The sequence below is a fragment of the Pristiophorus japonicus genome, chromosome 5 (assembly GCF_044704955.1).
Source record: "Pristiophorus japonicus isolate sPriJap1 chromosome 5, sPriJap1.hap1, whole genome shotgun sequence".
Taxonomy (NCBI): Eukaryota; Metazoa; Chordata; class Chondrichthyes; family Pristiophoridae; genus Pristiophorus; species Pristiophorus japonicus.
In genome coordinates, this window is record NC_091981.1 from 137,445,422 (window position 1) to 137,470,709 (window position 25,288).

At 44.2% G+C, this 25,288-nt stretch overlaps 1 protein-coding gene across 1 annotated transcript in view; it reads right to left on the minus strand.

Moving 5' to 3' along the window:
* LOC139264466 (histone deacetylase 9-like) overlaps positions 1 to 25,288 on the minus strand; it is a 1,015,340-nt gene that overhangs the window by 31,951 nt on the left and 958,101 nt on the right. Inside the window, exon 24 of the mRNA XM_070880994.1 lies at positions 1,834 to 1,918. Coding sequence (XP_070737095.1) covers positions 1,834 to 1,918 — 85 coding nt within the window. The remainder of the gene's footprint in view (positions 1 to 1,833; positions 1,919 to 25,288) is intronic.

Sequence of the window (25,288 nt, forward strand, 5' to 3'; positions counted from 1 at the left end):
AGATTTTAGGGAATAGTAGAAACATTACTCTGCAATTGGCTCTGCTACACCTGTCCTATAATTGTTCAATGCTGGCAGTGAGTGCCTGAAACCAGAAACTGTTTCATTCCCCAGTTTTAACACCCCTTACTTCAAAGTGCACAAAAAATGATGAAAATATTTTTTAAAAGAATGAAACAACTTTATACATTTTTACAATAAGAATATATTAAAATTGATTTATTATATTTGAAAATTTAAACCATTTAAGCATTTAGCTGAATTAAGCAATTAAATAATTCTTTTGACAAGCTATGGTATCGTTTTCTATGTTATGTACTGACTCAAATAGCTTTTTTGCTCCTATGATATATAATGGTCCCAACAATATTTTGGTAAGTAATAAAGAGATCCTGATTTTAGGTAGATCCTTATGGCAGTGTGAGAACACCTGGGAATTTGTAGTGGTATAGCCTGGTGGAGGGAATGGAGTATGAGGAGTCATGCAGTTGAATACTGTACAGTATAATGAAAAATGAATGAGAAAATGCATGTTCATTAAGATTTTAAAAAAATACATTAAGTAAGATCTCAGCATGAGTTTAATTGGAAGTCTGCAAGATCAGAATGAAGAAACCTCTTTCAGTATAATCTAGTTAAACTGAGCTATTCTGTGTAAAGATTTTAAATAAATGGATCAAATAAACCTGGTGTGATACAAGCTACTTAAAGCTGCTCCTCCTCACTCATTATTGCCATGTAATTCTAAGCAACAGTTTGTTTTCACTGCGATGTTTCTGTTGTTTCACAGAATCGTCTCAACTTCCACAGCCATTGGTTCTGTGCAAAGCAATGAAAGATTCTCAGCAGAGTGAAGGGAGGGATTGAGTATGACTTTCAATAAAGTCTTGAGTTTTTTGGAACATTTCAATCCTACCCATTGAGATTGGGCATAATACTTTCATTAACATAGCAACAGCAACATTTTGGGGAAAAAAACAGGAGTGATCAATGGGGTAGGGTGGAAAACCATCAATCCCTCTGTTTGTTTTATGTCCACTTGGTGTAAAAGGTTAGTGGAAATTTTTCTCATGCAGTGGAAAACTGATAACATCATTTCTAATTTGCCAGAATTGCAGAAACTGTTCCTATGGCAAAAAGGAGCTGTAGTTTTACTTCGTGGGATGTATTCTTGGCAACAAATCTTCTACAGCCCAATTCATTTTGTTCAATTTATGATAATTTTACAAGATATATATTTGGAGTTGAAAGAGGTTGTGGTGGAAAATATTCCAGTTTTCATAACTGCAAAGTAAATTTAACATGCCAGGAGTTAATGGACCACTCTTTCTCACCGCACAGTTCTATTGCCAACATCATTAGATAATTTGTTATTCATCTGAAGAAAAGGCTGCCAGTTTTGCTTCAGCATTGAATTCTGGATTTTATAAGTGAAGAATGGAAGATTTTAATTTCTGGACTTTTTTATCAATGCAAATACAGATCATGATTATTACTGGAGAGCTTCCAATGTTTTTAATCTTTTGGAATAGACAAAGTAAAGCATTTATATTCTGAAGGAATAGAACTCCAGCCTGAAGCTTGTTTGTTTCTGGAAAGATTTCTGAGTAAATCATTATCTTTGGTTATTTTCTAATCATAAATAAAAGTTTTTTTTAATTGTGGTTTTGTAATTTATTTATGTAAACATAATATTGTTTTATCTTTGAATATGAGCCGGTGCACAATCAGCAAGCTGACATAATGGTTTAGAAAAGCAGTAAACCTTCCTGGCACTTGCTAGATAATAAATCATTTTTCTGTAATTAAACAAATGTTACTCAAATGACTTACTTTGAATTTCAATTGTTTTTTCCAGAGAAGCTACAGCATTGGTGTTTGGCTTCTGAAGCTGAACTTCTTGGGGAAGAGGCTCCAGCTGTAAAGATTCAAATAACCTTGTGATAAGATGAGTCAATTTGCTGTTCAAAAATGAACTCCTCCTCAAACATTTTCCTGTGACTTTCTAGCTCTTTACCAACCTGGAACCTTTTTGAAGAAAAAAGTTCTAGTGTAGCTTACTGGGGATCACTTTGAGTACCTTTCACTTTGTTTTTATTAACTGTTTAAATGTCTACAGAGAATTGAAGTAGACGAACATTTACTGTCAATGTGCTCATTTATCACTGAAGTATCTAAATTACTTGTCCTTATATTTGTAATGTTTGGTTAAGCAAAGTTCAAATGTATTTTGTTGAATTATTAATCTTCATTTAAAGCAATTTGATGAATAGTTTTTTTACTCCACCTTTTCCAAATGAAATGGTTACTTCCTTTTCCCTAGGTTTTAGTAGCGTACAGGCCTGCACTGTTTTTATTTCAGCTTAATAGAGAACCCAACTGATTAATCTCCTTGCACATCACTGGATATTTCCTTCCAGGAAAGCTACAATGAGCCCTTTTAATTATCTTAGGATTAATTGGCCAACATCAGTTTTGACGTTATCACACTATACTGTTAAAGTCACTTCACAGTGTGCTATTTACACAATTCACACAACTGAATGGCATAGCTTTCTGTGAAACTACTACTTCTAGTGATTAAAATATTTGAACTGGTCAGTTAAACATCAAGAACATCGAAGCCATTGTCCTTGGCCCCTGCCACAAACTCCATTCCCTCACAGGCAATTCCAACTCCCTCCCTAGCAACACTTTCAGGTTTAATCAGACTGTTTGCAACCTCAGCATCCTAGATGACCCTGAGCGGAGCCTCTGACCTCACACCCTCTCCATCACAAAGGCTCCCTGCTTCCCGTTGCCCATCTCCATCCCTGCCTCAGCCCATCTGCTGCTGAAACCCTCATCCATGCTTTTGTCTCCTCCAGACTCCACTAGTTCAATGCTACCCTGGGCAGCTACCCATACTCTTCTGTAAACTTGAACTTATCCAAAACTCTGCTGTCCATATCCTAACCCGTATCAAATTCCACTCATCCATCACCCCTTTGCACCCGATCCACCATTGTCTCCAATTTATAATTCTCACCCAAGTCTTCATATCCTTTCATGGCATTTAAACTAATTTGGCAGGGGGATTGGCACCAGGATGTAATATTAGAAAGGAGAAATAAAGTGCTCAAAGGATTGGAGAGGCAGAGAGCACTAAAGGAAGAAATAGTGAAGTATTAGGTGGGATTAAACTAAGAGAGAAGGCAGGATGGTGTAAGATGGGTTTACAGTATATGGATGTGAATGCACAAAGTGTAGTAAACAAGGTAAGTGAGCTGCAGGTACAAACAGCCACATGGGAATATGACGTTGTGACAAGAACTGAGACCTGGCTCAAAAAAGAGCAGGATTGGGTATCAAATATTCCTGGTTGTAAGGTGCCCAGGAAAGATAGGGAAGGAAAGATAGGAGGTGGTGTGGCAGTATTGGTTAAGGAGAATGTTACAGAGCTGGAGAGAGAGGATGTCCTGGAAGGATCAAGGACATAATCTATATGGTTAGAGTTAAGAAATAATAAAGGTGCCATTACAATACTAAGGAGCCGAAATTGATGGGCTTACCGCCCACTGCCGCCCACTGCCGCTGACATTCCGCCTCGAGTTGTGCCCAGTGCCAGTTTCCATTTGGGCTGGAGCGGACGGGAGAGGAAAACCGCCGGGAACCGCCTGCTGATGGCAGTGGATGGCCAAGTGGCGCAACTGACCTCCAGCCCGCCGAAATGTCAGATTGGTGTGGGCGGGAGTCGGTGGGAGTCGGCGCTAGAATGGGGGTGGGCCGCTGGGAGGAGGCTCGTCTATCCCCGACGGTGAGTATGAAGAGCTGAAAAAAAAGGTTCCTAAACAATTTTAATATTTTTTCTTTAAAGCGACTTACCTTGATGGGGTTCCCTGAAGGTCTTCCGATGTTTTTTTTAATGCTTTTTATGTGCAGCTCTTGGATCTTCTATGGGCCCGGCTCCATCCTCGGCTGCATTTGGGCGGCAAGTGCCTTTGCCGCCGCGAATGAGAGCTCTGGCCTGCTGTCGCCCAGATTGAAGGCGTAAGTCCCTCTTTTGCTGCCGGCCGCCCTTTAAGGATCATTTTGCCTAAAACCCCACCCAGAGTACCGTCAGGTATCTCAGCGGCCATCGGCGGTTCTTTTGGCAACACTTGGGTAGCCCTTGCCCTCCACTAATTTCGGCCTCTTGGTGTATTCTATAGACCACCAAATAGTGGGAAAGATATGGAGGAGCAAATTTGCAGAAAAATTGCAGAGAGGTGCAAGAGCTATAGAGTAGTGATAATGGGGGACTTCAACTATCCTAATTTTGTGCTCAATTTTCGCCAATGTAATTTTTTTGCGTATTGCAAGAGTTACGCCCGTTATTTTTGGCCACGACTACTCCATAAAAATAGCTAGCAAGTTTCCCCATTCTATTTTTTGAAATTGGCACCACGCAGCCTGTCCTTTAGCTTTGGGGGCGGGCGGGGGGGTGTGTGGAGCCTAATGTCTGCACCGAAAAACGATGCCCTCCCTTCTGCGCATGCACAAAAAAAAATTATGTTTTTGATGTGACTGCTATGGGCGCACATGTCCAGTACAGCTCCTGGTCTGCATTTGGCCATTTTTAAAGAGGCAGTTGTGTGTGAGAACTTTAATTCTCAGTGGAAGAATCGGAGCTGCAATACAATATGCATTGCGGCTCAAGGACCGAGAATTTCTCACAGAATGAAGTGGAGACCCTGGTTACTATAATTGAGTCCAGATGGCACAAGCGGGAGACCAGCAGAGGTCACAAACAAGTTTCACCAAAAAAATGAAGAAACGCTGGAACCAACTTGCAGAAGATTATTGTGCAATGGTGACCACCCCGAAATCTGGAGGCCAATGGAAAAAGAAGTGGCAGGACTTTGGTCAAATAGTTAGCGTAAGAAATATTTTCATTTTATCACTGGAATTGCAATTATAAATGTGACCATCTGTATATGCCTCACCCAGCAGAAAGACAGCCTCTCTAAAAAGTTATATTTTCATCTTTGCAGAGGAAGGTGGCACACAACAAAAGGGAAAGAACTCAAACAGGAGGAGGCCCGGCATATCTGCACCCACTGACACCCTTGGAAGACAGGGTCGTTGCTTTGATGGGTCCTGCCTGGAGATAAGCAACCACCACCGCACAAACTGGGCCCACACTCGATGGAGAGTGTAAGTCCTGCAAATTCCACAGTCTGGCTTACAAGTTTACGCGTAGGGGCGTCATGAGCCAGGTGGCGAGGCCATACCCTTTGTCTCCCAGCAGCCAGCTCTGCCCTTCTGGCTGCTGCTGAAACATGGCAGTTATAATGCTCTCGCGTAGGATGAACGCATCATGGGTGCTTCCAGGGTATCTTGCCTCAACTGACATGATGCGATGCATGTCATCACACATGGCATGTCATCACACACGACATGTCATTGCACATTAACGGAATGGAAGCCTTTCTGTTCCTGTACATCTCGGAATCCTCCAAAGGTGCTCCCAAGGCAATGTGGATACAATCAATGCAGCCCTGTATCTTTCAGAAGCCAGTAATCCGGGAGAAGCCCACAGCCCTTTCACGCATTGCCAGGGCAGTCATGGGGAACTTTATGTAGTCATTCCTCCAGGCATATAGTGCAGCAGTCACCTGCCGCATGCAGATATGTGTTGCATGTTGAGAAATGGCACACACATTCCAAGTTGTGGCCTGGAATGATCCAGATGCATAGAATGAAGGTGCAGCTGTAACCTTCACTTCAATTGACAAAGCAGTCCTCCTGACGCTTCTCGGGTGCAGGTCTGCTTTTACTAACTCACAGATCTCGGTAACAACTTCTTAGCGAAAACGCAGCCTTCTCACACAGTCTGCATCACTCAGGTGCAGGTATGAATGCCTGTCTCGATATACCCGACGTGGGTAAGGCCTCCTGCCCATCATCCTACGTGCTCTGCAGTACCTCATGCGATGGAGTCGAATCAATCGCCTCCTCCACAGTACCATCCTGCAGAAGGCTTGCACGAGGTATGGCATTGTCAATATTGCTCCCATAATTAAATTCTACCTTTACAAGAAGCTCAAAACAGCAGGACAAAGTTAAAGCTTCTCTCCTCTCTCTCTCCCCCAAGGTCGACGCCCTAGTATGGACCTCATCCTGGTCTGCGCATGCGCAATAGGCTTGCTTAAAACAGGAAGTTCGGCATTCAATGAGTACATTTGAGGCAACAAAGTCTAATGCAATTCTTTAATTTCAGATTATTTTCAAAGTACCACCCCACCACTGACCGAACGTCTCCTCACAAGGCTCAAGGGACAGCCAGCAGAATCGCTCCATCACCCAGACACAAGGGCTCAGCAAACACCCACATCCCCCACCTCCACCATCCGCCTCACCCCTGCACCCCCCCACCCCGCCCCCCCCCCCCACACCCCCTCTGGGCTTCTTTTGAAGCTGCTGCATAGTGTAAGGCTTCTCATGCCTTCAGGTCAGCTTCAGGGAACAGTGATCATAGTATCATAAGGTTTAGATTAGGGACAGGGAGTAATCTAGAGTAAAAATGTTTAACTGGGGGAAGGCCAATTTCAGTGGGATGGTAACGGATCTGGCCCGGGTAGACTGGAATAAAAGATTGGCAGTCACAACTGTATTGGAACAATGGGCTGCTTTTAAAGAGGAAATAGTTCCTCCCACTAGGGGGAAAGGCAGGGCAACTAAAGTCAGAGTTCCTTGGAAGTCAAAAAGAGATAGAGAATATGATGAAGCAGAAAACAAGCATGTTTGAAAGATGTCAGGTTGCAAATACATCTGAGAATAAGGCTATATATAGAAAGGTCAGTGGAGAAGTGAAAAAGAAAATAAGAGAGGCAAAGAGAGGGTATTTAATAGAATGGCAATTAACATAAAAGGTCATTCAAAAGTCTTCTATAGGTATATAAATAGCAAACGGAGGGGTGGGGCCAATTTGGGACCAAAAAGGAGACCCACACATGGAGGTAGAGGTTAAGGCTGAGGTAGTAAAGGAGTACTTTGCATCTGTCTTCACCAAGGTCTTAAACATAGTGAATGAGGAGCTAGTGGAAAGACTTGATAGGATAAAAATTGATTAAGAGGAGGTATTAGAAAGGCTGGTTGTAGTAAATCACCAGGAGCGGATGGGATGCATCTTCGGATGCTAAGGGAATTGAGGGATGAAATCGCGGAGATATGGGCCATAATATTCCAATTCTCCTTGGATACGGGGGTGGTGCCAGTGGACAGGAGAATTGCAAATGCTATACCATTGTTCAAAAAAGGATATAACGATAAACCCAGCAACTACAGGCCAGTCAGTTTAACCTCGGGTGGGGAAGTTTTTACAACAGTAATCAGGGCCAAAATTAACAGTCACTTGGATAGGTGTCGATTAACTAAGGAAAGCCAGTACAGATTTTTTAAAGGCAAATCGTGTTTAACCAACTTGATCAAATTTTTTGATGTGGCAACAGCGAGGGTTGATGAGGATAATGTAGTTGACGTAGTGTACAAGCCAAAAGGCTTTCGTCACAGTGCCACATAATAGGCTTGTCAGCAAAGTTGAAGCCCATGGAATAAAAGGGACAGTGGCAACATGGATGTGGAATTGGTTAAGTAATAAGAAATAGAGAGTAGTGATGAACGGTTGTTTTTCGGACTAGAGGAAGGTATACAGTGGTGTTCCCCAAGGGTCGGTATTAGGACCACTGCTTTTCTTGATATATATTAATGACTTGGATGCGGGTGTAAAGGACATAATCTCAAAATTTGCAGATGATACAAAACTTGGAAGTACAGTGAACAGTGAGGAGGATAGTGATAGACTTCAGGAAGACATAGACAGCCTGGTGAAATGGGTGGTTGCGTGGCAGATTAAATTTAATGCAGAAAAGTGTGAAGCGATACATTTTGGTAGAAAGAATGAGGAGAGGACATATAAACTAAATGGTGCAATCTTGAAAGGGCTGCACAAACACAGAGACCTGGGTTTTGTGTGTACGAATTATTGAAGGTGCAGGGCAAGTTGAGAAAACAGTTAAAAAGACTGATGGGATCCTGGGCTTCATAAATAGAGATAGAGAATACAAACTGTGAAAATAATGATGAACCTGTGTAAAACACTGGTTTGGCCCCAACTGGAGTACTGTTTACAATTCTGGGCACCACACTTTAGGAAGGATGTGAAATTTGCAATTCTCAATTCATTCCTCAATTCCCTTCTCATCCTAGGATGCATCCCATCTTAGAGAAGTTGCAGAAAAGATTTACGAGAATGATTCCAGGAATAAGGACTTCAGAGAGTTATGGGTTCAAGTCCCACTCCAGGGACTTGAGAACATCCATCTAGGTTGACACTCCAGTGCAGTACTGTGGGAGTGCTGTGGGAGTCGGAGGTGCCATTTTTCAGATGAGACGTTAAATCGAGCAGCGAAGATTTGATAGAGGTGTTCAAAATCATGAGTGGTCTGAACAGAGTAGATAGAGGGAAACTGTTCCCATTGGCAGATGGGTCGAGAACCAAACGACACAGATTTAAGGTGATATGCAAAAGAACCAAAGGCGACGCAAGAAAAAAAAATTACGCAGTGAGTGGTTCAGATCTGGAGTGCACTGCCTGAAAGAGTGGTGGAGGCAGACTCAATCTTATCTTTCAAAATGGAATTGGATAAGTATCTGAAGGAAAAAGATTTGCAGGGCCACAGGGAAAAGGCAGGGGGAGTGTGTCTAGCTGAGAATCGGCACGGGCTCGACGGGCCGAATGCTCTTCTTCCATTCTATGATGCTATGCGTTGAACCCCTCCTGTATCTCTACAACCTCCTCCAGCATTTAAACTCTCCAAGAACACTGTGGTTCTTCCAACTTTGATCTCTTATACGTCTCCCACTTCCTTTGCCCATCTTTAGTGGCTATCCCTTCTGCCGACTATGCTTTAGGCTCTGGAATTCCCTTATTAAACCTCTATACCTCTCTCACTCTTGTCCTTTAAGCTCTTCCTTAAAACCTACCTCTTTGACTAAGCTTTTAATCACCCCTCCTAATTTCTCTTTCTTTGGCTCAGTGTCATTTATTTTGTCGGATTACATTCCTGTGAGTTATAATTTCCTTAGACTCAGACATACAAGACTTTATTTATTAAGGCTTCTAAGGGAATTCTGTTTTGTCTGGGATAATCGATGGCCTGCTGCTTTCAAAGTTGCACAGCTATTGGAGATATCTGCAAAGGAATATAGAAAGGCTAAGTGCGTGGGCAAAAATTTGGCAGATGGAGTATAATGTTGGAAAGTGTGAGGTCATGCACTTTGGCAGAAAAAAAATCAAAGAGCAAGTTATTATTTAAATGGAGAAAGATTGCAAAGTGCTGAAGTACAGCAGGACCTGGGGGTACTTGTGCATGAAACACAAAAGGTTAGTATGCAGGTACAGCAAGTGATCAGGAAGGTCAATGGAATCTTGGCCTTTATTGCAAAGGGGATGGAGTATAAAAGCAGGGAAGTCTTGCTACCGTTGTACAGGATATTGGTGAGGCCATACCTGGAATATTGCGTGCAGTTTTGGTTTCCATATTTACGAAAGGATATTCTTGCTTTGGAGGCAATTCAGAGAAGGTTCACTAGGTTGATTCCTGAGATGAGGGGGTTGACTTATGAGGAAAGGTTGAGTAGGTTGGGCCTCTACTCATTGGAATTCAGAAGAATGAGAGATGATCTTATCGAAACGTATAAGATTATGAGGGGGCTTGACAAGGTGGATGCAGAGAGGATGTTTCCACTGATGAGGGAGACTAGAACTAGAGGGCACGATCTTAGAATAAGGGGCCGCCCATTTAAAACTGAGATGAGGAGAAATTTCTTCTCTCAGCTGGTTGTAAATCTGTGGAATTCGCTGCCTCAGAGAGCTGTGAAATCTGGGACATTGAATAAATTTAAGACAGAAATAAACAGTTTCTTAAACGATAAGGGGAAAAGGGATTATGGGGAGCGAGCAGGGAAGTGGATCTGAGTCCATGATCGGATCAGCCAGGATCGTATTAAATGGCGGAGCAGGCTCAAGGGGCCATATGGCCTACTCTTGCTTCTATTTCTTATGTTCTTATGTTCATTCACAGAATGGGAGAAATTGGGTAATAGTTTAAACAGGCAGATGACAAAAGAAAGGCGAAATTGTGTTGGGAGAATTGTGTTGGTGGAAGGAGGAAGAAGGGATTTATGTCTGTGTGGTTGGATCAAGCCACAAGTGCAGGGGAGGTGTGGTGATTGTTTTTAAATGACAATGGCAGGATTCCTGATTGGGAATGAATTGGACACAGGGTTTTGATTCTTGCATGAACTTGAACCCTCCAAAGGCAGTCAATGTAACCGAGCTGATTGCAAGCAGATTAAAACCTCTCCCTAAAGTGCTGGAGATTCCAAACCAAGAAGTTCCATGTCCTGTTCTAACTCCTGGGCCTCAGGATCAGCTGGTGTTAATCCCAACAGGGAAAATGTTGTATCATACTGTGTATTACGAAGTAGTATCGGTTATTCTGAATTTAACAGAGTTACAATTACCCCGGTGGTGCCCGCCAGAAATGGAAAAGTTATACGAACGATTGTTAAGAGAAATGTTTAAGCAATTCTATCAGAAGAATTGTGGGGACGAAAATCAGGAGGAAGCCGATAAGCAACAGCCAGACGGGCTGGGGGAGACGAAAAAGGGGATTGATGAATGATGTGGCTACAGCGTTTAATACAGGAACATCACTGGTCAATAGTGTAGACAACGTGCTGTTGCAAGTCCAAGTAAATACCTTATGGGACCAGTTAAAAAAATTACTGGGGGAGGGTAGTGACATAGAGGGTCACGAACTACAGGATGACCAGGTAAAGACAATCCATTTGAAGGAGATGATAGCTGAGGTGGAGACACACACTCAGACCATCAATGCTTTAATAAAGGAGAGTAGAAACGCGTCAGATCAAGCTGCTCAGAATGACATGTGTGTGATGTGCGGGGCTTGATTGGGAAGGACGCAGTAAATTAGAAGATTTAAAACAAGGCCACGTACCATCGTGGGTCAGTAACATGCATCTAAAAGCTTTGAGTGTCTACAGTAACCTCCTGAATTCGTGCCAGCTACAGTCAGCCTCCGAAGCGTACCCAGTCCCGGTCAACTGTGGTCAGAGTAAACAATCTATAATGGGGATAGTGCTTAGAATACTGGTGATGGATCAGATGCAACGACCCATACCAATATATCGGGTGGAAAACATTGGGGTAATTCAGAATGGGGTACATGTGAAACATCATAAAACCCGTCACTATGTGGTGAAATTGAGAGACTCAATTGAGAGTGCTAGTCTGGAGGGATGTCAGAGAGGAGGTACACATGTGGTATTGTGCCCCTATCATCTGAATCCTTTCGACCGGCTGGTATATGGGTTCAAGTACGGGAATGGGCAGCCTATAAGTTGTATCATGGAAATGACGGCTCACAACCATGTCCTGCCCCAGGTTGAGTACAAGGGGAACGGGACATACTGTGTCACCATCAGTGAAAATCGTTAGAGAGTACACCATGACACTCGGTGCCCAGTGAAATATTCTACTTTTTGTTTCAAATCCCAGGTAGAGACACAAGTAGCACAAGAAAGTATAATTCCTATCTCAGACCACAAATATATCAGTATTACAGTCAACGATAATTTACCAAACCTCCAGGAATACATATCGCATCTTGGATACGATATCCCGCCGTTACCCGAACATTTGACTGAACTATTAAAGAACATCGAGCTGTCCTACAAACACTATTACACATTACACCAAAAGAACAAAAAAGAAAGGGAGGAAATCGAGGAAATGATTGCCCCTCCACGATAAGATATTGGACTCAATATTGAGATCCCCCCCTGAATTCGAATCGTATCACTCTTGTTAGTAATTGTACAGTTGATAATAGTGTTGTATCTATTTGTCTTGTCCTGTAAATTAAAGCAAAAGATGAGGGAAGGGAATTTTGAAGGGTTATTAAAACGGACCAAGCCCAAAGTGTTGTATAAGTATAAACTGAAGTCAGATGGATTAAGGCCAAACATTGTTTTGTTGTAAAAAGTATGTAATATGGAGATTTGACTGAAGACCGCAAAACACCCAAAAAGGCTCAGGGAAAAGAAGAAGAAGTCACCTAGAGTAATGTCTCTGAGTTTATAACAAGAGACATTAAAGGGAGAAGTGTAAGGTTTACACATTTCACGATCGAGGCACAGCAAGAGGCCATGGACTAAAATGGTTTAAAAGAAAACCTTTGGGACTGTTGGGCAGGAGAAAAGAGCACCAGCCTGGGGCAGGTGGTGACTCATAACTGATTAATGCAATTTCTGTGGTCAGGAGCGAGACCCGATTAACCATCGAGACAAAGGGTTTTGATACAATCAAGCAGAGAAGCCCATGGATTAATTGGCTGGAGGGAAAAAAACAGTTCCCTATGGAGACTACAAGTCTGCGAAAACTCAGGACAACAAAGGATCCCACAAGGCATGCATTTTTAGATAACGGGGAACAAAAGATAAGGAGTTATCTTTTGCTCTGCTAATTCCGTGTGCAAATTGTGGCCATCCAAACAGATCCAGGCCCATCATCACAGGCATCAAGACTCATCCAGACACAGTTGGGTTTAAGCCTAAACTTTGTGTTACATGGAGTCTTTCCTGTAATTCCAAAGGTCTATGAATCAAAGTAGAGTGGAAAACCAACACCCTACAATGGGCCACCCCATATTCAGCTCCAAAAGTGAACAAATGGGTTCCAGTGCTAAGTAACCCTTCTAAAGTGAGTTTTTCAGTGGTGTGGCTGCCTTAATTTAAGTGTTATCACCACTGAGAAATTTGCATGAAGATAAGGGTTCCTAATTGCAGCAAGGCCCTGAGGGAGCGGGAAGGTGTCTGGAATGATGGCTGGTGTAAGAGGTCCAAGGGGAACCAATGGGTTCACTGAAATGGAGCTGGAGACACTGATGAATGGTGTGGAATACTGTTTCTTGATGTGGGGAGAACTGGCAGACAGGCAGTACATAATGCATGGAGGGAGATTGCAGGAGAGGTGTTAGACACCTCCATATTTGTGAGGACGCACCCATCCTGGAGGGTGCTGGCCAGTCTTCACCTGGCCCTTCAATGGGTTGACTCCTCCTAGCTCTGAGGGCGACAGTGAACCTCCTCCTCCTGTGCGGCCTCCTCCTCCTCCTCCTCAGGTGGTACTGCTGGCTCGACCTCCAGTGGCTGTCCCCTCATGATGGCCAGGTTGCGCAGCATGTAGCAGACCACGACGATGATGGAGACCCGTTGAGGAGAGTACTGCAAGGTGCCACCAGAGTGGTCCAGGCACCGGAATCTCTGCTTAAGGATGCGTGTGCACTGCTCGATGATGTGCCTGGTGGCACAATGAGTGTCATTGTATGCATGTTCTGGTGCTGTCCTGGGGTTCCGCAGAGGAGTAAGCAACCAAGTGGACAAGGGATAGCCCTTGTCCCCAAGCAGCCAACCGCAATCCTGATTTGGGTCGGTGAAGACGGCGTGCACACTGGTCTGGCGCAGAATGAACGAATCATGGCTGCTGCCTCCCTTGCCCGCCGCCTGTCTGCACGGTGTTGACAGCGACGCCATCTCCTACGTGCCGCCCTGCTTCAGGTATACCAGGTGTCGCCCTCCCAACACTCCTCCCATCCTCAGGGTGAATCCTGCCAAGCAGATCTCTGCAGCCCACAGGATTCCACTAAAGAGTCAGACCTGAAACTTGTACAAAAGTACAGGGGTATGTACAGCACTCTGAGCAGCACTCAGCAGGTTGAATGCAGCCAAAACAATTAATAAAACTATTAAAAGATAAATACAGTGGATACCGTAATCTTAAATAAGATCACTAATAATTAATAAAACTATTAGAAGATAAATATAGTGGATGCTGTAATCGTAAATAAAAATACTAATAATTAATAAAACTATTTCCCTACCAAAGGCAACACTCCAGCGGTGTCCCGTTCGAGCACCGACTCGAATACCTCGCGGGGGCACCGCTGGGAAAAGGCTTACCTTTTTGCAGCTGAAAATCCCTGTCCTTGCCACTTTCCAGTGGCCCGCACGCTGCAGAGCTCACAGCTGGAAAGTCTCCTTTACAGCGGCTTCACTGCGCCGTTTCCAGCGGAAGTGCACACGGCTCCAATCCCCTCCCGAGATAAATATGGCTCGGGGAAGGAAAATCATCCGACCGCGGCGGCTGATCGATTTTATCGGTCATCCCTTCGGGGACGGTGAATTTCGGCCCCGTAATGTCCATAATTAAGGGGTGGATTTTAACTTGCAGCGGGTTCTGGTGGGATCTTGCTGTGCGCAAATTGCCTGCCATGTTTTCTTAAATTACAACAGTGGCTACAGTTTATCTGTTAAATTTAAGGAGGCCTGGTCATCAAAATGGTTCAGGCCTCCTGCTGCTGACATTGGCGCAGGTGTCCTTATTGCTCCACATCAAAATCACTCCCATAGTTTTTAATATCAATATTTATGGGATATAACTGGTCACTTTAATTTTGGCTAGTACTAACTTGCTTTCTCCAGGCTGCACTGAATATACATTATGATCTGCTGTGAAAAAGGACACTTCAGAAGCATTATTTATATGCAAATAGATATTGCTTGCAAAGCAAGTAGAAATTACTCATATAGGGCTCAATTTTGGCTGAGCCCGTTTTTCAGCGTACTTGCCCGAGTTGCGCCGCTTAAGTACGTCCGGAGATGCTCTGGAAAAAAATGTTGCAACTTTGGCAGCTGTCTGGCCTCCTCACTGCAGCCGCGCAGCGTGGCCAGTCAACCCGGGGGATGGAGCCTGCATTCTGCGCTGGAAAATGTGCCGTGACATCTGCACATGCGCAGTGGAGAATAGTGATGGCTGCGCATGCGCACCCTCAAGTTTCAGGTGGTCAAACAATGGAGGAGGCAAGATTTTGAGATGTGAGAGCTGGGCCTCAAAGCATCAAGGAAGCTGGAATGGACACATGGGAACTAAACCTTGATCAGAGTAGGTTTCAACCATGGAATTTATTTCAGTGTGTGCGCGTGTGCATGTGTTTGTGTGTGTGTGCGCGTGTGCATGTGTTTGTGTGTGTGTGTGTGTGTGTGTGCGTGTGTGCGTGGGTAGATTGGAGAAAGAGGAAAAATGAGCATCATACAAGCCATACACTCCCAGTACCTCTGTCAGCTTTCAACTTTGCAAAGCAGAATCAGGTCTAATGTGTTTTTGTTGTTACTTTGTTTCCTGGAGAGTTTAGCAAAAACCGGGATTTTTTTTTTAATGCACTGCATTACTCAGCTCAGCTGAGACTGTTTGTTGGCTGGACTTTGAAGAAGACTTTTTTCTTATACAAGACAGTTTGTGGCAGCATTCTGTCAGACTAATTCTAACCTCCTAATTGAACAGTTGTTGAGTGATTCGCTCTGTGCGTTAAATGTTCCTTTTTCAGCCTCTCCGTTGATTTGCAGCCTCTCTGTTGTATCCTGATGCCGACCAGTTCCCTCGCTCCTCTCCCCCAGCCTCTGTGTTGATTTGCTTGCAGCTTCTCCATTGAATCCTGATGCCGGCCAATTCGCTCCCTTCCGCCCCTAGCCCAGGCCGAGTGGCCTCCCGGTGCGTTGTCCCACTGCTAGCCCAGGCCAAGTGGCCTCCCGGTGCGTTGTCCCACTGCTAGCCCAGGCCAAGTGGCCTCCCAGTGCATTGTCCCACTGCTAGCTCAGGCCAAGTGCCCTCCCGGTGCATTGTCCCACTGCTAGCCCAGGCCAAGTGGCCTCCCGGTGCGTTGTCCCACTGCTAGCCCAGGCCAAGTGGCCTCCCAGTGCGTTGTCCCACTGCTAGCCCAGGCCAAGTGGCCTCCCGGTGCGTTGTCCCACTGCTAGCCCAGGCCAAGTGGCCTCCTAGTGCATTGTCCCACTGCTAGCCCAGGCCAAGTGGCCTCCCGGTGCGTTGTCCCACTGCTAGCCCATGCCAAGTGGCCTCCCAGTGCATTGTCCCACTGCTAGCCCAGGCCAAGTGGCCTCCCAGTGCGTTGTCCCACTGCTAGCCCAGGCCAAGTGGCCTCCCACACCGGCCCGCTGCCTTCCCGGGCCAAGTGCAGAAAGGTGAATTGCAGTTTTATGATGAAGATAGGACTTCAAATTTTTATTTCTTATAGAATTGTTAGTAGTTTTTGTTTGCTAAGGGTAAGGCTTGGTTGGTTCAGGTCCAGGTCCTCTCCGTTTCCCGCCCCTATCCTGAATGGCCTCCGATGTATTTACCTGTGCCAATTTTTTAAACTCTCCGCAAGGGTTTTCTCAAATGGCCACATACACTGGCCTAAGTAGAAATGGAGTAACTATTAGCTGACCAAACTTGCCTAAATGGGCAGAACTGGAGTAGGTGGCTGATAATGCCCCACCTAAAAAAAACGTAACTAAGTGAGTTACGCTGGTGCAAATTGATTGGGGAAATTTGGATTTTTAAGTTACGCCAGAAAAAGCAGCCTACTCCAAAAATAACGGAGCAATGCCTGGCCAAAATTGAGCCCATAGAAAGCAAAAAAAACTGCAAAAGTTGGAAATCTGAAACAAAAATGGAAAACACTGGTATTTTATCTCATCTGCTTTTTTTCACATATTCTGTCAAAGCTACTGTTTAATTTTTGAAACCACTCACCAGAATGTTGGCTTTGTCTCAAAATCTTATCAAATTAAAGGTGAACTTCCAGGAAACACACAAATAGACAGTTATCTTCCATCAATAGGAAGTTTAGGACACTCTTGCGCTAAGTTGATAAACTTGTTTCCCCTTTTATTTTCTTATATATTCCAGATTTTAACTTCAAATGGTACAAAAGTTAAGATCTAAATCCAGTGGCTGTTCGACAACCTGATGTACATATTTAATTTCCTTTGTTTCAGCTTCAAAAGTGTTGGAAAGGATGGGATAATCTTTCAAGATCCATACCATCTGCAAGGCCTTGTATTAGAGCATAGTTAATCAGAAATTGATGGGTACGCTACCCACCATTTTTTATCTACTCATGTGGAGTTTTGGACAATTTTGCCCATATTCTCAGATAATCTTTCTTCAGTTCATCAGTTCTTCTGAGATAAGAGCTTGGAGACTCTGTGGGGAGATTTTCAGGCCTCCTGCTCAGCAAAAAATGGTGAGAAATGAATTACCCATCCCTTTCTTGCTATTTCTGTGGCCGTTGGAATAATTCCCGGGCCTACTACTGAGCGGTCAGAGCACCTGCCTAAGTCAGGCAGTAGACTATTTTAATATGCAAATCAGTGTCCTATAATGTAAATAGAACTCCCTTTGCCCTTTTAGGGCAGGATTGGGCAGATCATGCACGGTCTGCTCAATATCAGCTGGTGGTTCAGCTGAGGGAGTCCACAAGTAAGGTTTACTCGATTGTTGTGGGACTGGGAAGAGAAAGAATGCTCCTCCGTGCTCCAGAAAACGAGCCTGGGCTGCTCCCATTTCAGATTCCATATGCTCCCCCCCTCCCCCCGCTAGCTACACCCCCCCAACCCCACCCTCTACCCCTGCCACCATGAGATCAGACTCACCCACTCAGAACTTATCTTCTTCTGGGTCACAGGTTGACCCGTCCGCCCAACATTGTGGTATCAGATTTATGGGCTGTCATGGTGCACCTGTATTCTGCCTCCAGCCTGTTGGCTAAATGCTAATGAGGCCTGGCCCTCAAAATGGGTCAGGACTAAGGTTATGGGGGCGGGGGGGGGAGCGGGCAGTGGGGGGATGGAACAGTAGGGATGCATCTCTGGCTGACTGCCTGGAGTCCACACTGGGAGAAAAAGTATCCCTGTTTGTCCAACAAATCCCACAAATAAGTCGTGTTACAGCTAATCCATGTCTAGCATTACTACAGAAATTAGAAAAGGGTCGCATGTTATGTCATTTTTGGATTGAAGAAGCATAAAGATCTGAAAACCTGTAATTTACTTTATTGTCTATTGCTGTTGCTTATCTGTTATTTTTAACAGATCTGTTCTATAGTTTAGGGCTGAGACTGTAGTCTGACAGAATGATTTCCGAAGTCTAGAGATTATGAAAGGACTTGCGTCATATCCAGTAAGCTAAATATAGTAAAAAGGGTTTTATCTGACATCTGGACAATGCAATAGTATCAGATATTGTAAGGTTGCACAGAGGTTCATTGGGAGGAAGGACTTGTTACGGGAATAGTCCTTTATGCATATCACAAGTGAAAGTCTGACTAAAACTCTAAAACATAACATTAACCTTTGAAATAGTTTAATCATCTGTAAAGTATTATCTACTACAGTAGAAATGCATTAACCTCATAACAAATTGAATCTATACCATTCTTGTTGGTGGATACGTTTTACTGATGCATAACCGTCCTAGTTTGTAAAATGCCCTGGAACTACAACAACCTGCCCCAAGCATCCATTTTGTTGGATTATTTCTTGCTGCACAGGAGACTCCTGCACTTTGTCTATTCTTAGAAGACATCAAAGCAAATGAAAGAAACTTTGATCAGTAGCCCCATAGGGAATTTATAAGCTTTGCTGGTCCTGTCTGGATCTAAGAACGCTTGTGTCAGACTCTGCCTCTATAGTAGATCATGGAGGAAATAGAAAAAATAATCCTTTGGTAACAGTAACTCCAATGAACCATGACCCCAAATCTAATGGACAAAAGCAAATATGTACCTAAAATTCTTTCAGCATTAAACTCATTAAATAAATTTATCCCAAAAGGTGACAAGAAATGACTGTCAGAAGCATTATTTCCTTATTCTCCTTCAGAATACAAATACCCACACAAGGTAACATAGGTACAGGAGTAGGCTATTTAGCCCCTCAAGCCTGTTGCAACATTCAATCAGATTATGGCTGATCTTTACCTCAACTCCATTGACCAACCATTGATTCATATCCTTTGATTCCCTTACCTAATACAAATCTATTAATCTCAATCGTGAAAATTTCAATTAACTCAGCATCCACAGCCTTTTGGGGAAAATAATTCCAGATTTCCTCGAGCATGACTTGAATGAAAAGTATCCTCAAGACCTTTAATCATATCAACTGAACCAGCATGATACAACAGAGGCATCCAGCACCAGATGTTACGTGAAGCACTGGTTCAAACTGAATCATTGACCTTTGTGAAACTGAGTCAAAACCATCTAGAATATTGGGTCAGAACACATTTTAGGATGTTAAATCCGGAATAGCTGCTGGCATGAATAATGTACTGCTCAACCAAGGACTTCCCAGCCTAATTTTAGCTTTGCTATTTGGCCAAACTAATGCTTTAAACAAGATACTCCACAGAGACAGAGGTTCAAAAATCACATTGACAACCTCTGATTGTGCTTCCGGTCCATGTCCATCAGCTAGAGTTGAGATGCTGACTGATGAAAACAACCTCTTTGGAATCAACAGTGCTGTCTTTAACCACACGCATCAGTTACAACAAATGGAGACCTAAATTTAGATACATCTGTTCCAGCAGGTGTCCTCCTAACAAAGACGTCAGCTGCAACTTTGGTTAAAGGGCTGAAACAAAAAGAGTTTGGGGTGAAATTGGTCAACAGTAGTAACACAACACCAGAATTGTTTTCTCCCCCAATCTATAACCACATATCTCTCACTCTTCTATCAGTTGATCAATGGGGAGTGTAGAAGAGCATACCAGGAGCAGTACCAGGTGTACCTGACGTGGCATCCTGGTGAAGCTACAGCACAGGACTGCGTACATGCTAAACAGTCTAAGCAGCACACTGTAGACAAGAGCTAAGCAGCACTGCAGTCTCACTTCTAAGGAACAATTCTCACTGAGTGGAAGGTTTTTCCTTCCTCTTATAATTCATAAGATTTAAAAATTTTCTGCTCCATCCTCGGGTGGAATCCCTTCTCCCTATCCATTTCTTTACTAAGATCATCCACTTCCATTCCTGCCTCCCCTCCATGACTGTCAAGATTATAATCTATTCCTTTATTACTTGAAGCTTGCCTTCTCTAATGGTCTCCCTACTTTCACCTTCTACAAACTACAACTCATTCAGAATGCTGTGATCAAAAGCTCTATGACAGAGCATGCAAAATTTAAAGACTAGTGTATCTCTTCTGATTTCAAATGGAATTCCCAAATTATTAAAATTGTCTTCAAGCAATGTGGTTTCCTCTTTCATTCCAACTACTACTTTTCCCATCAACTCTTTATAAATCCCAAGTCTGTGCAAGATGTGAATACTGATCTAGTATCTAGAATAGTCTTCTAACACTTCTCTCACATTCTACGACAGAATATAAGATAAGCTTGCTAGGTCATCCCGCTAATATCAGAAGTTTTCTACCTCTCTCTTTCCATTTTAATCTTTCTTATATTTATTTTATTGATGCCACTATGGTCAGTACTCTTTTAAACTTTCCTCTCTTGTTTCTTCTAAGCTCCTAATATGCTGTCCTATATGCTCTTCCTTACATTTCCATTGTATTTACTTTCACAGGATCTCAAAACAGTGGAATGCCTTACCTCCTCAGTTTTTCCTTCCTCTTATAATTCATAAGATTTAAAAATGTTCTGCTCCATCCTGGGGTGGAATCCCTTCTCCCTATCCATTTCTTTACTAAGATCATCCACTTCCATTCCTGCCTCCCCTCCATGACTGTCAAGATTATAATCTATTCCTTTATTACTTGAAGCTTGCCTTCTCTAATGGTCTCCCTACTTTCACCTTCTACAAACTACAACTCATTCAGAATGCAGTGGTCCATCTCCTTCCATGCTAAAAGCCCCAGACTCCCATCAACCTGGTTCTTGTCAGGTTTCCTTGGTTCTTAACTCCAATTTCAAATGGTGCCATGCTTACCTCATTGACCTCCTACAGCCATATGTCCTTGCTTACACGTTTTGTTCCTTATTTCCCAGCCTCTTCACTCCACCTTTGATGAATGCTATTTCAGCTATTATGCCCATACACTCTGGAATTTCTTCTTTAAATCCTTTCATCTTATCTTTTCCGATCCTGCTTATTAGCCCTTCCTATTAAACTCCATGGGCTAGATTTTACACTTTTGCGCATATTGCCCAAAAATGGGCATTATTTCCATCGTGGGTGGTAAAAATGGGTTTTGAGATCGCCGGCTTCTCGTCCATTCTCAAAGCACCTAGTCTCCATTTTTGAAATTGGGCGTTACTGCGAGTGATATGAAATGGGCAGTCGCGTTAAATCTCACTGACCTTCTGTCGTAAAGTGTCGCCGTCCTTAGCAACAGCATGGCAACGCTCAATTCCCATGATCCAAGAGGTCATGGGTCATCATGACATGTGCAGAAGAGGAGACAGAGTGCGGGGGAGCTGAGAGGGACTGAAGGCGTGTGTGGATGTGGTGTGGCTGCTTTGGGAGGAAGGAGGGAGAGTTTAGAGTTTTACAGCAAATAGAGAAACAAAAATTAGCTGTTACCAGCCACATTTGCCCGAATTTGGCCTATAATGGAGGGAGAGGAGGAGGCATCACAGCACGCTGTGGAGACTGACGCTGGGGAGAGCAGTGAGCTGAGAGAAGGCGCAAAAGAGCGAGGAGATTCTCGGATGAGGTAAATGCCTCCCTCCTGCAGGAGGTCGAGTTACGCTGGGGTGATTTGACGAAGGGAGGGCGTGGGAAGCCCACCCCAAAGGCCAACCAGAAGATATGGACTGAGATAGCAGAGGTGGTCTTGGCAGCGACCACCGAGGTGCGTGAGGGCAACCAATGCCGCAAACGATGGAACGACCTTGTAGGATCCGCAATAGCAAGTATTACATTTATTTACATGTACTTATGTATTTATATCATTTGATTTGTAACAGTCATGAGTGACTATCAGCCGATGTGAGGTCTTTCACTTTTACCGAGAATGTTTCACTCAAAGCCTGCAGTCACGGTGTACGTCTTTAGGTAAAGAATGATAATTATCATAACAATCTTAATTACATCTGTCGGTTATGTGTTGGATCAGTCTCTGTGACAGTACCTAGCAATGATATCACGCAATGATCTCATGCCATGCCATCCTGTCACCTTTTACAGAAGAAGCTCTTGACGATGAGGTCCGTGCAGAGGCGAACGGGTGAGGGGCCACGAGTCACCAGCGACATCACTGAGATGGAGAAGCGGGTGCTTGCACTCGTGCGGAAGCACCCCCGGACAGCCATGGAAGCATCTGCAGACCCTGAAGTGATGCCATGGGAGTAAAGTTTACACCATTGCATGACTTAAAGTCAATAGATGCCACACCCACTCCTATCTGAACAATCATATATGATAGATGATTTCTAAAATTGTCATAGAAATAATGATGGCCTAATGAAAATCATTGCAATGCAAATGTGTTGATGGTAATGAAATGTGGTGTGCTTGATGATTTTGAGAGCGGTGATGTTTTTGTCGTGCATATGCTGTGTGTAGCGCTGGACTCACCTTGTGATCCAAGCACCCCCTTCTCTTCTAAAAACCTTATTTGTGGTTTGCAGCTTAGCCAGCTGCGCGGCCCCAGGCAAGACCACAGAGGCCAGAAGGTGGGGCTGGGGGCCCAACTCTCCAGACGATCCTACATCTGGTGCTGAGGAGCTCCGATTCCTGCCCGTCAATCCGCTGGGTCTGTTCTCTACAGATGAGAGCCTGGACCTCGAGGAACCTGCATCACCACGCTCCAGAAGCCATTCCACCCCAAGGCCATCATGTGGTCCTCTGGCCATTCCAGCCTCCACGCTGGAGGTACCAGCCCCAAGCACTTCACCACAGGGCATCCCATTTGTCCCCAGGATGGCGCCAACCCCGCAGAGGCCTCGTGGACGTGGCAGGTCTGGTCCATGAGTGCCACATGAGAACAGAGAGATGGCACAGTTGTCCAGGAGGACTGTAGACATTGGTTACCAGTTCATCGAAGCATTGGGGGGCATATCCCGACAGCTGATGGACTGCATCTCAGAGTACTTAAGGAGGTAGCCTTGGAAATAGCGGATGCATTGACAGTCATTTTCCAACATTCCATTGACTCTGGATCAGTTCCTATCGAGTGGAGGGTAGCCAATGTAACCCCACTTTTTAAAAAAGGAGGGAGAGAGAAAACATGGAATTATAGACCGGTCAGCCTGACCTCAGTAGTGGGTAAAATGATGGAATCAATTATTAAGGATGTAATAGCAGCGCATTTGGAAAGAAGTGACATGATAGGTCCAAGTCAGCATGGATTTGTGAAAGGGAAATCATGCTTGACAAATCTTCTGGAATTTTTTGAGGATGTTTCCAGTAAAGTGGACAAGGGAGAACCAGTTGATGTGGTATATTTGGACTTTCAGAAGGCTTTCGACAAGGTCCCACACAAGAGATTAATGTGCAAAGTTAAAGCACATGTGATTGGGGTAGTGTGCTGACACGGATTGAGAACTGGTTGTCAGACAGGAAGCAAAGAGTAGGAGTAAATGGGTACTTTTCAGAATGGCAGGCAGTGACTAGTGGGGTACCGCAAGGTTCTGTGCTGGGGCCCCAGCTGTTTACATTGTACATTAATGATTTAGACGAGGGGATTAAATGTAGTATCTCCAAATTTGCAGATGACACTAAGTTGGGTGGCAGTGTGAGCTGCGAGGAGGATGCTAGGAGGCTGCAGAGTGACTTGGATAGGTTAGGTGAGTGGGCAAATGCATGGCAGATGAAGTATAATGTGGATAAATGTGAGGTTATCCACTTTGGTGGTAAAAACAGAGAGACAGACTATTATCTGAATGGTGACAGATTAGGAAAAGGGGAGGTGCAACGAGACCTGGGTGTCATGGTACATCAGTCATTGAAGGTTAGCATGCAGGTACAGCAGGCGGTTAAGAAAGCAAATGGCATGTTGGCCTTCATAGCGAGGGGATTTGAGTACAGGGGCAGGGAGGTGTTGCTACAGTTGTATAGGGCCTTGGTGAGGCCACACCTGGAGTATTGTGTACAGTTTTGGTTCCCTAACTTGAGGAAGGACTTTCTTGCTATTGAGGGAGTGCAGCGAAGATTCACCAGACTGATTCCCGGGATGGTGGAACTGACCTATCAAGAAAGACTGGATCAACTGGGCTTGTATTCACTGGAGTTCAGAAGAATGAGAGGGGACCTCATAGAAACGTTTAAAATTCTGACGGGTTTAGACAGGTTAGATGCAGGAAGAATGTTCCCAATGTTGGGGAAGTCCAGAACCAGGGGTCACAGTCTAAGGATAAGGGGTAAGCCATTTAGGACCGAGATGAGGAGAAACTTCTTCACCCAGAGAGTGGTGAACCTGTGGAATTCTCTACCACAGAAAGTAGTTGAGGCCAATTCACTAAATATATTCAAAAGGGAATTAGATGAAGTCCTTACTACTAGGGGGATCAAGGGGTATGGCGAGAAAGCAGGAATGGAGTACTGAAGTTGCATGTTCAGCCATGAACTCATTGAATGGCGGTGCAGGCTAGAAGGGCTGAATGGCCTACTCCTGCACCTATTTTCTATGTTTCTATGTTTCTATGCTGGCCACCATTATTGAGTATGTTCCACGGATGGCGGAGGCCTTGGATGCGATAGCCAGGAACACTGCTGGCACAGGCCTCCCAGTGGTCCCAGAGCGCGGCACTCCACCCCTAGGTTCCGCACCACCACTGCCAATGACAGATGAGAGCAAGGACCAAGATCCTGCTTCTGCATCAGAGAATGTTGCCCCCTTGGTCTCATACCTGTAAAATGACCGTATCTGCCTTCATCCCCCCCAATAAAGCACCGCCTGAGGAGCTCCTCGGCCAGGTGCCATGAAGTGAGGAGGGGAAGGGGTAAAGGTGGGGAGAAGAAGGGGAGGAGGGAAGGAAAGTGAGGTGCATGTCCGCAGGTGATGGCTGTGTTATATCTCCATCTGGGTGTATGCAATTTGTTGTAATGTATGGGGGAAGCGACCACTCTCCTGCTTTGCATTTTTATTCTATGTTGCTGGACATGTTGAACATTTGATTGATGTCAATGGTGGAAAAAGTGGGGTGTGGGCGGGGGTTGGGTGTTTTTGCCTGTGATACTTATGATTTCAGACTAATGTTAGTATAAACATTTTTAATTGAACATAACCTTGTTGCGCATTGTCACAGATAGCTGGACCGTTACACACTGATGATTCCTTAACATGAAATGGTTAAATAAAACTTAACTTCAATCAACTTAAACTTTAACTGGCACCAAGATGATGGGCACCATTGATGTCTGAGCTGCACACACAC